The sequence below is a fragment of the Harmonia axyridis genome, chromosome 3 (genome assembly GCF_914767665.1).
Source record: "Harmonia axyridis chromosome 3, icHarAxyr1.1, whole genome shotgun sequence".
Classification (NCBI taxonomy): domain Eukaryota; kingdom Metazoa; phylum Arthropoda; class Insecta; order Coleoptera; family Coccinellidae; genus Harmonia; species Harmonia axyridis.
The window spans coordinates 51,617,193-51,632,807 of NC_059503.1; the positions used below are offsets into that span (position 1 = coordinate 51,617,193).

The 15,615-nt window shown below is 33.8% G+C and overlaps 2 protein-coding genes across 3 annotated transcripts in view; both read left to right on the plus strand.

The window, feature by feature from the left end:
* The first annotated feature begins 378 nt into the window (after positions 1 to 378).
* On the plus strand, positions 379 to 2,006 carry LOC123676974 (mitochondrial import inner membrane translocase subunit Tim22). Its single transcript, XM_045613335.1, has 4 exons — positions 379 to 867; positions 927 to 1,108; positions 1,175 to 1,247; positions 1,729 to 2,006. Exons 1-4 carry the CDS (start codon positions 663 to 665, stop codon positions 1,812 to 1,814), a joined length of 546 nt encoding a protein of 181 aa, XP_045469291.1. The 5' UTR covers positions 379 to 662; the 3' UTR covers positions 1,815 to 2,006.
* A 3,382-nt stretch (positions 2,007 to 5,388) lies between these two features.
* Positions 5,389 to 15,615, plus strand: part of LOC123674488 (protein I'm not dead yet-like) — a 70,044-nt gene continuing 59,817 nt past the window's right edge. Inside the window, exon 1 of one of the 2 annotated variants that reach the window (XM_045609375.1) lies at positions 5,389 to 5,629. The gene's annotated coding sequence lies outside the window, so the exon portion shown is untranslated. Of the gene's footprint in view, positions 5,630 to 12,321; positions 12,455 to 15,615 lie in introns of those variants that run through there. The other variant, XM_045609376.1, reaches the window with a different exon arrangement.

Consider the following 15,615-nt stretch of genomic DNA (forward strand, 5'->3'; position numbering starts at 1 on the left):
ACATTATGAACAATCTTTTGTTTTTCATTTATAAGAAAAATGAAAATGATCAAATTCAAGTGGTTACTCAAAAACACATACAGCTCGAAAATGAGTGATGAAAATTTTATTTTCATTTATTCTGCATTCTTTAATCATAAATAATTTTTAAGGTTTTTTGAAATCTGCAAAAGTTTTTTCCATCAAAAAAGGGCAGTTGACCCGAAAATGTAATTTCTTCTTATATTATAATTTTATCGATTTTTATAAATTTTTAACTATTAACAGATTCCATAGAGAAATCAGAACATATGAAAATGAATAACTATCATCACAAAATTTGCACCAGATTTTGAACCATTCATTCTGGTTAAAACACAACATTCGTGCTCTTCTGCAAACAAAAACTGAAACAAGACATATCTGTGCTTTAACCTTAAAAAATCCTTTCATAACCTTTAAAATAAACAAAAACATACCGTACTGAGATCAGTGATCAGTGAGATCTCTGATACTGTATAAATAAAACTTGTGCAATAAAATGCATACATTTTATCATTCCGGGAAATACATACAACTGTAAATTCAAGGAAGCTACAAGGAGCTACAAATATTTGTTTGTTTTTTACTCTAATGCTAAAGAGATCAAGACTTAACGATCCTTAGAATAAAATTCCTCCATAATGAACTCAGAAAAAAAACGTGAATTATCTTCTGATGAATGGTCTTATTTGACTAAATATTTCGTGGGAAACAATTTTCGTTTTCGAGAAAACATCATCATACCTAGAACATTGGGACCAGTACAAATAAAAACCAATGAAGAGAAAATGATGGAAGCATTTCTTGAAAGTTGCCCATTCAAATGTATGATGAGTTGTGTTATGGGTTTGTACTTCGACTATAGGTTTTATTGATGGCTTCCTTCTACACTATCATTCTTATAGGATATGGTTTGGGTGCTGCCATAGGTCTATTTTCTTCAAGCGTAGGTCCTACTGCTACAGATGTAGAGAACCAAACTGCTCGTCAGGTTTTTAGAGAAATGAAAACTACCACCTTAAGTTATGCCAAGAATTTTGCCCTTATAGGGGCCCTCTTTTCATCTGTAGAATGTTGTATAGAAACTGTAAGTAGCTGAATAAGTTTAAAAAATACTTTTCTTAATAAAAGTTTAAAATTTAATCTCTTCAAGGTAAGAGGCAAATCAGATTGGAAAAATGGCACATACGCTGGTGGTGTGACAGGAGGCTTGATTGGTTTGCGAGGTGAGTTATGTAAATTAAGCAGATGTGTTTTGTGGATTGCCAAATTGTCTGATTTGTGCTGTTTCTTTTTGGTAATATTTGTGAGTCCATTTATTTTTTTTTTGTGAGACGTCTTGAGGAGCAGTAGTTAAGAATTATGGAAAAATGCAACTAATGCCAATGAAGGGGGTTTTAGAAATATTGAATTTTCTGACACTAAAATATTGTAAAGTTGTTTCTGAATGCATAAGACGTTGTGGATGTGTAACACATTAATTTTTCCCATTTTTTTCGACGGTTGGATTTTTGGGAAATTTGAATTAATTCCCTGAGAGAATTGTTGTAATAAATTTATCATTACTGTATGTCCTATTTTCTATGTCACTAGTTCAAATGTTTGAAAAAACATTGAAAGTTCAAAATTGGTTCGTTATGGCTCATGTTTAGTGAAATTTTTCTATTTATTTTAGTTCTCAATATTAATTATTCTAATTTTATACAGCTGGTGTGAAAGCAGGCATCATTGGAGCTGCTGGTTTTGCAGCATTCTCAACAGCAATTGATTATTATATGCACTCAAGATTCTAACATGAAAAAAACTAGGAATTGACAACAAAATACAAAAGCATCATATTTGGTTGTTTCTATGTGAGGAACTATGTTAATACCCTAAATGGTTTGAAATGCATCAGATAAGAATTTGAAAGCAAAAAATACAACACTAAAGAGTTCATTGCAAACCATATTGTTGAAAATATTAGGAATAAATAATTACTCAGATTACTCTTTTTATTATTTCTACGCCATTACTACAGTTTTTGGATACTTGATATCTCTCAAGAAATCCAAAAAATATTTGTGTCTACTTATTACCTAAGAAGATTCAATTTCAAACAAACCTTCATTAATTCAACTAGTATTTCATTTATTCTCTGATTTCAATTACTTTATTACTGTTTTTATCGTACAACATGAGGTTCCTGGAATCACATAGCCAGGAGTCTCTGCTGACATGGGAGTGTCGTAATACCATAAAGCAACTCCAGAAGCAATAAAATAACTCTACTATAAGTACCAGGCATTTTAGTATTGAAGGAAATGAAAATGCCGATGAACTTGTGAATAGACCATCAAGGTTAAAACCCGGCAAGACCCTGAGTCTTGCTGAGGGCTTGGAAAATACCAATATAAGGCAACAATGCCTGGAAGGTGGAAAATAGAATAACCCTCTGCAGGAACACCCTGGTCTTGCTCAGGCAAAGAAAGTTGTGGTGCTTTCACCGGCTGGAAGCTGTTGAAGCTGCCACGAGCTGATCTTTGGGTAATGGTGGCTGAGAGGACACTGCCCCTGTGCAAGTATATTTTGTACCACAAAAAAAAAAGGTCATCCATTATTTATAAAGGCATAATACTATACAATCATTTACCACAGAGGGTGAGGGTACTAAATGGAGGAGAGTTTGGGAAAACGGTGAAAGAAATATTGGCGAAAAAAGCCTATAACACTGTAAACGAATATTTGATAGATACGAACTTGATGTAGATTTAATCTTTGCATTGTATATATCTATTTTTAGACTTGTCCTATACACTTTGTGTCAAAGAGGATGAATAAATCATTTCGTTTCATTTCATGGCTAAGTCGGCAGATGAGATTTGCAGGCTCTGTGGAAAGGAGGTAGAAACAGCCGAACACATAGTGTGCAAATATTCGGGGTTGACTGGCCTAAGAATCATTCAAATGGTAAAGTCAGTCCTGGATACTCACTAGGTAACAGCAACCCTCCTAAGGATGTTGTCGGTTTCGTTAATAGTATCGACGACCTCCTTGGGTTTGTATGAATAGGTAGTGTTAAGAACAAAAGATCAATTTGGTCGCAGTTCCCAGAAGGCTAACTGAGCCGCAACGACTCTGTTACAAATAATAATAAATAATCGTTCAGCTATTTTCTTCAAGATGTAGTAGTGCAATCAAAGTTACAATTATAGTCATCAGAAAGTATAAGAATGTGAGATTCAAACTGCTGCGATATCTACTCAATTATACTAACTGACAAAGAAACTGCAACACCATCAGAAGCAGTTGTTTCAATTTAAATTTTTTTTTTGGTAAAACATAGATATAGCAAGGAGTAAGGAGGAATGATTGAATTTGGAGAAAAAAATCGTTAATCTTTTTCATGTAAACAATTTTTGTTATTTTAATATTGTAGTCGTTTTTTGCATTTTTTTTTGAATTTTACAACAAACCAGCTGTTCGAGAAGATCCAAAGACGATGTTTAGTTGTTGTTGAAATACCTAGAGCATGTTTGCATGTAATTTATCGCCAGCTAAGTGAATTTGAAAAAGGTCGAATTAATGATCTATGGGAGGCGGGGTTGTCATTTCGAGAAATCGCTAACCGTACGAACAGAAATCCAACTACTGTTATGAGATGTCGTCAAGAGTGGTTTGATAATGCCCAAAATCGAAGAAGAGTAGGAACCGAACGTCGAAGGGGCATAAATGAAGTTCAAGATCGACGTCTAAGACTTATGGCCATTAGACACCGATTTGCGACAACTCGATCTTTGGCTGATGAGTGGTTAAAAGAACAAGGCCATCCTCCAACTGTCCGAACGGTTTACCGCCGGATAAGGTCTTTTGGACTGCAACATTACCGACCCCATCTTGTGTTACCTTTAACGGTTGAGCATCGCCGGCAACGATTAGTGGTGCAGAAAACGTCAACATTGGAATGTGGAATGGCATGAGGTCGTCTTTTCTGATGAATCTCGATTCTTCTTGGGTGCACATGGTGGCTTCGACCATCATATTGGAAGGGTTAGACGACGTCTGGGAGAAAGACGTGAACCTCAGTTTGATGTTGAGCGTCATGTACACCGGACAGTAGGTATGGGGTGGTATTGCTCATGCAAGTAGGTCATCTTTAGTCTTTATTCGAGGTAACATGACAGCGTTGCGTTACCTTCAAGAAATAGTAGAGCCATATGTTCTCTCTTACCTTAACCGGCTCGAGAATCCAATAGTTTAGCAAGATAATGCCCGACCGCACGTTGCCAGAGTTAGTTTAAACTTTTTTGAATCGACCCATATGTGAAACTAAAGGGTAGAAGGCTTTGAAATTCACCCCTGCCCCCACGGACTTTGGCGGCTCTGAGACATAAAGTACAGGTAGCTTGGGATAGTATACCTCAAGAAGAAATAGACCTTCTTATTGCATCAATGCCGAGACGTGTTGGGGAGTGTATAGACATTATTAAAAAAAATTGTAAACCCTTCGTTTTTTTCTCCAAATTTCAATAATTTACTCCTTGCTACCTATACTATCTATGTTTCACAAAAAAAAAAAAATTAAAATTTAAACAGCTCCTTCTGGGTGTTGCAGTTTCTTTGTCAGTTAGTATATAAATTACGTGAACGGATTACCTATGTCTATTTATCTACAGGTATACCTATTTAATGTAATTACTGACAGTTATGTTTGTGAACTTTACATACTTCATTAATAGTAGTATTTTTTAAAGAGTTTATTGGTGTTATGTGCTTTTATGATATAATGTATTTGAAGGTGAATAGCGATGTGTTTAATATTTTGTTTTTTTTATTACGGAAATAACTGGGATTTGAAATTTTTATAGCCAATTAATGAACTCAATAAGAAATTTCTCGTTTTACTACAAAGAGTGGTATTTTCACCAAGAAAAAATTTTTATGTCAAAAAGTATGTCTTGTTTTATTAACTGACTTTGCGACCCTACAATTTGGCGCCCCGGCAAAATGTCCGTTATACCGGTATTCCCAGCGGTGGCCCTGAATAGTAATTCATGAATTTGCTAAATACCAAATATTGAATAGCATACGATTTAACAAATATAATAAACATGTAACACATCTACTAAAATTTCTGAAGTTTGAAATTTGCAGTGTTTTTATTGAAAATATTTATTCGAAGGATAGGTATAATGCAAACTGTTACACCCAAGACACACAATTCAACATAGCAACCTGGTGCTGCAAACTTTCAATCTGACACATGAACATATAATTTGTATATCGTTAGACAAAATGATCCGATCATTTTGTCGTGTGCCAGACATAGGTGGAGACCAGGTCAGAAATAATGACCAAGAAACGCTCAAGTCGACCGTGAACGTTGACGTTCAACTGTCGAGACTGTCGAACCGATATTCATCAGCCTCCTCGATCTCCATAATCATACAGAACGCCTTCGAGGACCGTCGAAAATCTCACCGGCATTCTGTTGTCGGTTTATCGTGGTGATTTTCTGAGATTTTCATGATCAGGATATGAATAGTGTGTGTGCGGTGGGTTTGGCGCGAAACGAAGTGTTCAGGGAGTTCTCTGATAGGAGGTGGAGATTCTAGATCTAGAAAGAGACGTGAGTACAGATTGTGTCGGTTTTCTGCCTTTATTGTTTCCAATAATAAACCTAGGAGAGTTCAAATCCGGCATTATTCGCTAGCCAAACTGCTGTCCTAGGCTGATATAGGCTGTCGCCCTAACAGAAGTCAACCCTGTAGAATTCAAAAAATTAAAATTGAGTTATTGGGGTCTTCCTCCTAGAGATCAAAATTGAATTCTTTGAAAAATGTTGATAAAAACATAAGGGAAATACTGATTCATTAACAAGAAACCCACAAATTCAAACCTGATGTGCAAGAAATTAAATTCATTTTAGGATTGCTAGGAAAAAAGAAACCTTTGTCCTTTTTCTTCATATTATTGGCGTTATCACCCTACGATTATAAAACTAGAGGAAATTAATTACAAAATCTAGAGATAGGTACCACTTTTCAATAGAAACGCGAATCAATGGTTCTTGCTTTACTTGTTGCCAAAAATGTACAAAATTCTGCCTGTTGACATGAGATCTCTTCAGATTAATAATTATAAAATGTATAACAAAAAATTGAAGAAATATGTAGGTACTTGATAATTCATCCATATTTAGAAATCTTTTTCTGTCTGAACATCTGCTTCCAAATAATTGCTAAGCACTGAGTGCTTAGCAATTATAGAAAACATTAGATTACAAATTAGAAAAAATTAAGGTGAAGTGATGATCATCCATTTTCCTTAATTTTTTCTTGCTTGATCACCTGTGTATTGATGATTTATTTTATTGATTTTTGATGTTCTAATGTTCATGTAGGTAGGAGAGTATAATATTGAGTTAATGTGCCAAATATTGTATCAGAAGAAAGTGGCGCACAAACCTTAGTTTAGGCAAATTTATTTGTTATATGAAATACATGTACCTATATTTTTGAACGTCAACAAAGCAACATCATTATTATCATGTGGTATCATATTTTTTAGTTGTAGAGATAATTTTTCTAGTTCGTTGGCTTACCCTGCGCCAAAAAATGTTTGAAAAATAAAAAAAACGCCACTGTTGAAAAAGTAAGGAAATGAGAACTCTCACTTTGCATATACCGAGGCATATACTTACACTAAACGATTAAAAAATATTTTAATTGATTCTGGTATGAAATGAATACACTTCTTACCTTCATTTCTTCAGAATGATAAAATGGAAATTGCGAAATGGAATCGTTTCTCCAATATTTTGCATTTAACATTTTGATTGGAGAATTGAAAATGAGAATAATTCTTGAAATATCAAGGAGCCGCTCCAAAAACGAAATAAAAGTCGACAAGGTTCATCGAAGAGAACGACGACAAACCTTATGAGTGTATGAGTTTTATAACGTCAATAACTCATAATAAAGTATGTACTATGAGGCTGATGGTTTTTATGTTAAATTGGTCTGTATTCCTTTCTGTTGTTTCTGTCTGAATTACATCTTCATTCGGTACTTAGATTTTTCTTGATCACGCTTGAAATGCCGTTCCTGAATTTTGGCGCCATAGGCGATCGCCTACCTTGCCTACCCTCTAGCGACGGCCCTGATTATTCTTCCTGAATAAGGAATGAAATTTTCAAAAATTCATAACTCTGAAATGATTAGGACTACAGTTTCGCAATACATTTTTTCTACAAGCGTGCACTTTCATTCTCTTTCCCGCACGTATTTCAATTCGTAAAGAGTCACATTGCCAAAAACAGTGTGGGAAAAACACCTGCTATTCCATTACCGCACGCAAATGCGTGTGGTAATGGATTAGCAAGATTGTTAAAATAAGCCTTCTGTACGAGTATATTATTTTCTCTAATTCCGTTCATTCTTCCACATCTTGTAGAACAAAATCGTGCGAGAATATATCAGAAACGCACAGTTTTCATGGTTATATTTTATTATTCTATGTTGGTTCTCTGAACTTTCCGCCACGGCTTTATCTGTCAATTCATCAATTTGCCTTAAGGAAATCAGTTCTGCCAACCAACATTTTTCAATACAAAAATCACTAAATTATATTTATGGAAAAATTTCATTAATTTCAATGAAAATGCAATGAATTAGAGAAAATAATGTATAATACTTGTGCAGAAGGCTCATTCTATCAAATATCAATATCAATGCCTTCTGCACTTGTATTATAAATAACTATTCCCCTAGACTACTATAGAATTCAGCTTTTCCTATTTCAAATTTGACGACATCGTGTTAGTATATTTCATCACTTGATATGTGGGTAATAATAATTTTGCAACAACTGGTTTCCTGAGCATTTTGACTGAATTTCATTCCATCACTTCGGCAACAAACAGAATAAAATCTATCTGTGATCAGAATTGATTGTCATATTCACAGCACCTTTTGAAAACATCATATGCATTTTTCAATTAAATGATCTAGTATTTATAGCGTTGAAACGAACAAAAATGGATGCATCAAGCGAGTCAGATCTGGAAGTTCAAAATAAATTCACTTAAAATTATTTAATCTGCTCAGTGCTCATACAATAATACTACCTCCGAAATCAAAGGATATATGAAAAATTCAATTTCAATAATACCCTGTATATTTTAGCGCTTTCGAATATCGAGTTCTTGAATTTTCCTTGAAGGAGCCTCTGTTATTCTTCTCATAACATCTTTTCAGCTTCATATGAAAACGTATTTTTAATTCAAAATCATCTTGACAATTTTATCAAAGAACCTTCAGTCTATTTCATCAAAAACTCCCTTAATTGTTTGAAAGTAGGACGCTCTATAGTAAAAGACGACGACGTTCTTAAAGGTGCATTTTAGTACCTATTTGTATTTTCATAACTAATTGAGAGCTCCTATTCGAAATCTTCAATGAAATTGGCGCTTGACAATTTTTCTACAATGAGTTGTATCACTTAGAAAACATTTTTGTATCAAAAATTTTGGCTTATTTTGTTAATTGACTTTGCGCCCCTGAAATTCGGCGCCCCGGCGAATTGTCCGATATGCCGGTCCTGGCGGCGGCCTTGTCTTGATGCATCCATTTTTGTTTGTTTAAACGCTAAATATTGAACCATCTTATTCAAAAATGATATGACTTTTGAAAACTTTCATTCAATCAATATGACAATCAATTTGGACCACACAGATAGATTTCATTCTGTGTGTTATTGAAAAAATTTCGTAATATTCATTCATTCTATGCATAACAAGTGAAAATCAGTCAAAACCAGGTGGAATTATTATTACATATCATCAAGCGATGGAATACTAACATTTTGTGATCAAATTCGAAATAAGGATAACCATATATTCTATAGCAGTCATGGAGAAACTCATCATCAAAATCTACGAGTTTTTTCTTAACAAATCTGGTTTTCCTACGACTTATGCAATATTTTCAGCACTTCGTTATACAGGGTGTTTCCTAAACATGCGGCAAAAATTCAGGGGGTTGTTCCTTGGACTATTTTAAGCATGTTTTGTCCTTGGATGATTTTTGAAAAACCTCTTTGTTTCGAAGATACAGGGCGAACAACATTTTTCATATTTTTAAAATTAATAATAGTTTAAATAAAAATGCGTACCGCACTGTGTTTACTAAGTAGGTACAATTTATTTTTAAATTTGTTTAACAACATTCCAATTACTAAACCCCTTAGATTATTTCCTATGGGGCTATCTAAAATCATTAGTTTATACCACTCCAGTAGAAAATGTGGAAGACTTGCGAAATCGGATCATTGCTGGGTGTAACTTAATAAGAAATGATCCTGGTGTTTTTGAAAGGGTTCGGCAGTCAATGAGGAGAAGATTGGATGCTTGTATGCTGGCTAGAGGTTGTCATTTTCAACAGTTTTTGTAGGTTGAGTTGAATTTTCATGTAATTTTTCATAATAAAATGTTATTATCTGAAATTTTGTTTCCCCTATATCTTCGAAACAAATAGGTTTTTCAAAAATCATCAAAGGACAAAATATTCTTAGAATAGTCCAAGGAACAACCCCCTGAATTTTTGCCGCATGTTTAGGAAACACCCTGTATAAAAATTTCATTCGCAATGAAAAATTCATGGAACATTGTTCAATATTTTTATTCATTGCGAACATCTCAAGTACTGTGAAGAAAATAAATGGCAGATAACGCTCAAATTCTGCGTGAGTATGAGGACCATTGTGCGACGAAAGGCGAGGAAACAAAAATATGTAAGTTTCTTATTATGAATATGATATACCATATACCTATCCTCCCAGAATTCTCCATAAAATTAATTTCGATTATGTGCATTCGTTTCAAACTTTCTATTCAACTGGTTTTTACGATTTTTTGTTACATGGAAGAAAAAATATAATTGTTGTTTGTTTCAAATAAGTACACGAACAAATGTATATTAAGGTACATTTATTGCCCTCAAGGCTGCGGTTTTTACAGTTCGCAAAGTTGTATAAAATAAAGATAAAACATTTCTGCAATACATTTCAGAAACGTCGTTATGTTACTTTGAATTATGTAAGGTATTTTCAACTGAAACACATCAAGTCCTTCAATTGAACCAGTTTCATTCAAACTTCGTAGGATTGGTACGTGTAATTGATTTGCGTTCGAATGACGTATGGATTTACAACTTTTGAGTTGCTTGACAGCTTTTATACTCCGTTATGTTAATTAATCAATTATTTGCAACGAGTGTATGGCAATCATGAAAACCTGAAATATCGGTGTATTGAAATTCGTTGCATCGTCGATTGAATGCGACATAATTTACCAGGAGTAGTTTCCACAAATACACTCACCGTCAAAAAAAATTGAGTTCGTTGTCCAAGAACTTGGATCATCGATTTTATTTGTTTCTACGCCAAATTGAAGATTTGAAGATTGAATTCTTTGGTATTGAAACAAACTCCAAAAAGTTTTCCAAAAATGTTGATCGGTTATTTATACAGGGTGAAAAAAACATGTATTGTAGTTTAATACAAAGACCATCTTTTTCACCATCTTCCAGTTTTTATTTCTCCTTGATATCTGTATACACGAGATACATATATGTTAGATGGAAAAAAATTAAGAACCAAAATACAGAACAGGCATTTAAAACACTGAAGAATGAAGTCAATAAACTTAGGAGAAAGCTGAAAAAGAAATATGCATAAAGGAAACTAAACCTTGCTGGAAAAGACCCAAAAAAAGGATGGACAATATTAAATGAATTATGTCTCAAGGGATCTAAAAAAATAATAACATAAAAAGCATTAAAAACCAAAATGGACAAGAATTGGATAGTGAACAAGACATCGCAGAAGAATTCAACCGATACTTTTCAGAAATAGGAGTAAAACTTGCATCGGGGGACAAATTCAGGGAGGAGGAAACTGCATCGACAATTTACTTTTGTCCGGCAGATTTGAAAGAAATTCAGAAAATCATTGAAAACTTGAGAGGTGACTGTTCTCCTGGCGAGGATCAAATTACAATGAATGACCCCAACCATGGCATTCGATATCTGATTATACTCTGAAAAGTTTGAGTTCTTAGGTTCGTCCATTCCAGAGTTATCGTTATTACAGATGGCCTGACAGACTCTTATCATTTAATACCATTCCCGGCTCAAAAATCCAGAATTACGAAACGATCAAGTGATCTGCCAGGAAAATGAACGCTCAAAATGATACTTTCAAAAAGGTTGACAAAATATCAAAGATCTTACTTACGATTTCTGGGCTCTCTTATAAAGATGTGATCCATTAACGAGTTCAATTGAAGGATTATTGTCTGTAGACCGTTTCATATCATTTATTAAATCAGTAACATAAGTTACACATGAATTCTCTCAATTCATTACCTCCAATTGTCGATTGCTCTGCAGATAGGTGAGTCCGGAAGAATTTCTTGCAAATTCGAAGACTGATTCTTTTTTGTGGTAGAGTATTGAGTTGAGTATATTATATGTGATTATGTGACAGCTTTCTCTTTCTCTATTTTGAACAACTTATATTATTACTTATCTCACAAGCAACGAAATAATAGCAATTCTGCAAAAAAAGTTTCCTGGCCGTGGTATTTTCGATGAGGTGATTAAAATTAGCTATGACATCTTTTGATTTAACACCTTTAAATTCTTTTTGGGGCCACGTGAAAAGTAAGATCCATGTCAATGCTCCACATTTCGATTTTCGTTGGGACACCCTGTATGTCACATAGGATATCTCGTTTGAGATAGTGATTTCCTTAGAGAAAAGTGAGAAAGCCTATTGCAAGGGAAGTTTTCTCTCCTTCTCTGATAGGTTCTTCAGAAGGCATTAGGTACAAATTCAAGAGTTTTCATTATTAGATTTTTTTGCGGTTTATGTTGTTTTTTATATCTATAGAGTGTGAGTCAGGCAAATCGTTTCTGCTTTGGACAGACACTACTAATTATTTACTCACCATCGAAATGGCGATAAGGAAACTCCAAGTAATAAGTAGTTTTGGGAGGACAATTAATGAATTAATTACTGATGAAAATTGGAGCTTTTGCATTAATTTTACTCTTAACGATAAGTCCTAATTACTTGCTTTAATTTCAATACCGTAACCAAAATTAATGTCCTATTTTCAATGAAATAATCAAACAAATTTCATTAAACGATTGCGTATCCATCTCGTTTATGTTAGATAACAATTTATGGCTTTTCCCTGATTGATTTACCAGCAAAATATCCGTAATGATTACATAAACATGAAAATCCTGACTGTGTTACAATAGGGGGCGATGTACATATAGTTTTCCATCATTTGTCTATGTGGTATTTTTCATTTTCTCATTTGATAGCATCTTATATTGTGTAGTTATTGTTGGTGATGTGTTCATCGGAAGGCTGTGATTCAATGGTGAGTGTTTAGAATTGATAATTATACTTTTCTTAAATCAGTAATTTTTTGAATTTACTACTCTTTGGGACGTGAAAATCTTTGCAGTGATAATGAATATAGTCAAAGACATGCTAATATTTAAGGAGGCGATTAAAAAACAAACTACATATGATTGAATGCTTTTGAGATGCAGGGTGATAAACTTTCGGGAAAAAATAAATTTTTATAACCATCATACTTGTTAAAGTATCCACGAACCATTTGTGATATCGATAAAAAGAGAGGCATGTAGGTATGGTAATATGTCACAGGTCAAGGGCGTAGATCTTTTTTTTCTTGGGGGGGGGCGGTGGCTAATCGAAAAAAATTTTTTTGACGACATTGTTCCCTCATATCTATTATGCGAGAAAAAGAGGTTTGATAACGAAGTTTGAACAAAATTTCTCGAAATAATTTTTTTTTATTACTAATTCGATTGTTCTTATTTTATACTGGGCGTTCGTGAATTGGAGTTACGGAAGGAAAATGGGAGATTCCTTGGATAATTTTAAAAATGAAATGGCCATAAACATGAGCTCGCAAACGCTACGGTTTGGAGATACAGGATGTTTCTTGTAGTCCTACTATTTTGTGATGCTTAACCAGTTTATCGAATCTTTATTTATCTTCGCTACAGAGTTGGTAAATAAGTACCAAAACTTATAATGAATTTATTTATCACGGCTACTCAACTGGATCTTTATAATAATTTGGATATTCCTGAGAATTACTATACAGAGCTGTTTTTCAAAACTACGACAAACCAAAAAGTGTAGTACTGAACCAGAGTTTCTTTTTAAATTTTTCTGAACTACCAGTGGTTCACAAAAAAATAATTCTGGAGGAAACACTTTCCAGAAAAAAATCACCCTGTAGATTTGCATTCAAAATTAGGATATCACATGATGAAAACTTTGAATTGGAATATCTATGCCGATTCAAGTTTAATATCTTATGAAGGGAAAGTGCTAAGAGAGAAAAACTTGAACTTCAACATCTGTATCTCAAAAACAAAGCGTTTGCGGACCCATGTTATAGGACTTTTTTCTTGAAATGATCCGAGAAATCAGTAATTTTCATTTGTACCTCCAATTTAAGAATGAATTGCAATTTGAATTAAACACAATAAATTGTACAACACAGCCTAGACAATTACTCAGTTCAGTTCTTTGATAACTACGTATTGAAATTGTGTGACGAGAATGATACAAAAAACCGAAAACAACGGGTAAGTGTATACCGATGACGAATGCAAAAATCACACATGGCAAATAAGGGGCGATGCCGAGAAAGTGGATAGATAAAGGGAAATAATAAACCTCGGACAAAGACAAGCTCGTAGTGCAATAAAAGTATTCATCTTAGAAGCTATAATAAACTCATAAACCGTGAAGGGGTCCGATTTTTTTCTGACGTGTCGATTTCAAAGGAAGGTAAAATGATTATTATTGTTTCATTCTATGGAGAAATTTTCGTTCTTTGTCTTTGAGAGATTTCTAAAATGTTATATTTTGAAAATCTTGGGGGGTTATTACCCCCAGTACCCCCCATTTCTACGTCCTTGTCACAGGTTCCGTCGCCATCATAAGATCGAGCCAGCATTTTTTTCGCTCGCTATTAATTATTTTTCTGGGATCTTCTTCTATGATAATATTAACTGAAAAGTTCACTCCAATCGCTCAATAATATTATGCGTTACAAATGTTCTAAACTGAATTATATCTGTTAGATATACAGTGTGTTCTGCAATTTTTGAAATCGACTTGTGTATCTGATGAGCAGAAAAACTTCTGGGTATTCCATTTGGATTAATTGATTTGTTGACATTTTTAAAAATTGCAGTGTTATTCGGACCATCTGTAGAGATGCGTAAATTTTCAGAAGTCTTAAAATCTTTTCGGAATTCAATAAATCTAGAAATCTAGAACGGTTTTCAAGATATAATCTATTTTGACCTCTAGGTCAAAAAGCACCACACATAAATGATGACAAGTATTTCGAAATTAAAATTTCATGGAGATTATGAGTAAAATATAAAAATTGGACATTCTCATTTGAAAAGAGGGTGGTATCGTGTTTCACCACTTGAGGACCAGACTGTGTAGTCGAAAAATAATTTAAGCTTATGTGCTGAGTATTGTCGATTCTGTCAAAATTTGAATCATTCTCTTAGCCTTAAACTTCCAAGAGGTATCTATCGATCTACTGACTCACCCTGTATACACACCATCAAAATCAGCGGAAACGGATGAAATCTCAATGAAGTCTGTAGTTCATTATTGTCTCTAGAACCCTTTGGCCTATTTAAGCATTTTTTTTTTAATTTTTAGCTTGATTCCTCGGCAACAGTACTGTTCAAATGATCGTCCTCTGTTACTTACTTTGTTTTTTGTTTTATACAGGGGCGAACGAAAAGTAACCTTTTATTCGGAACACCCTGTGCAGTGAATTGTTGACAGAAGAAAATGTTTAAGCACATTCAGATGTTGCCTCATGTCTAACTTGATGTACCCTGTATTTATGTCTGCTAGATCTGAAGACCTGATACAAACGAATAATTCATAATGCATGAAGGAAAAAGTGATAAATTTTCATAATCACTATTGTATGTACAATTTAATATGTACCACAGTGCGCTATTCGTTATCGTTTATATCTTATGTGTGTGATATCTATGCAGATTCAAAAATACAAAAGGTAAGTAGTTTGAAATGAAAAATTAATCATCGATGCTAATATTATCAATAGTTTTGATTGAGAGTTGGGACAATTACTGGACTTGAAACTAGAGGTTCATTTAACTAATACATTTCCCACAAATCGAGACATTTTTTGAATAATAGGTACATGAGTTTTGGCCGATTAAGACAATACTGTTTTAACAGGCAAAAAAAATAAAGGTTGATGACGCAACCGCCTGCAAGAACATTATTTTCTCAATCGACCAATAAAAAAGCATTATACAAAATATTCATGGCTTTCTGGGATGTGAGTTAGTCGAATGGACCACTAGCTCTCCTAGTTAGAGCTAGAATCTTCAACAAATTGTTTTTGTCATTTGATTAGCCTGATGAACTCAATCATAGGATAATAAAGTTTCTTCTGAAAGTTTTTCTATGAAGAGGTTTCAATTTTATTAA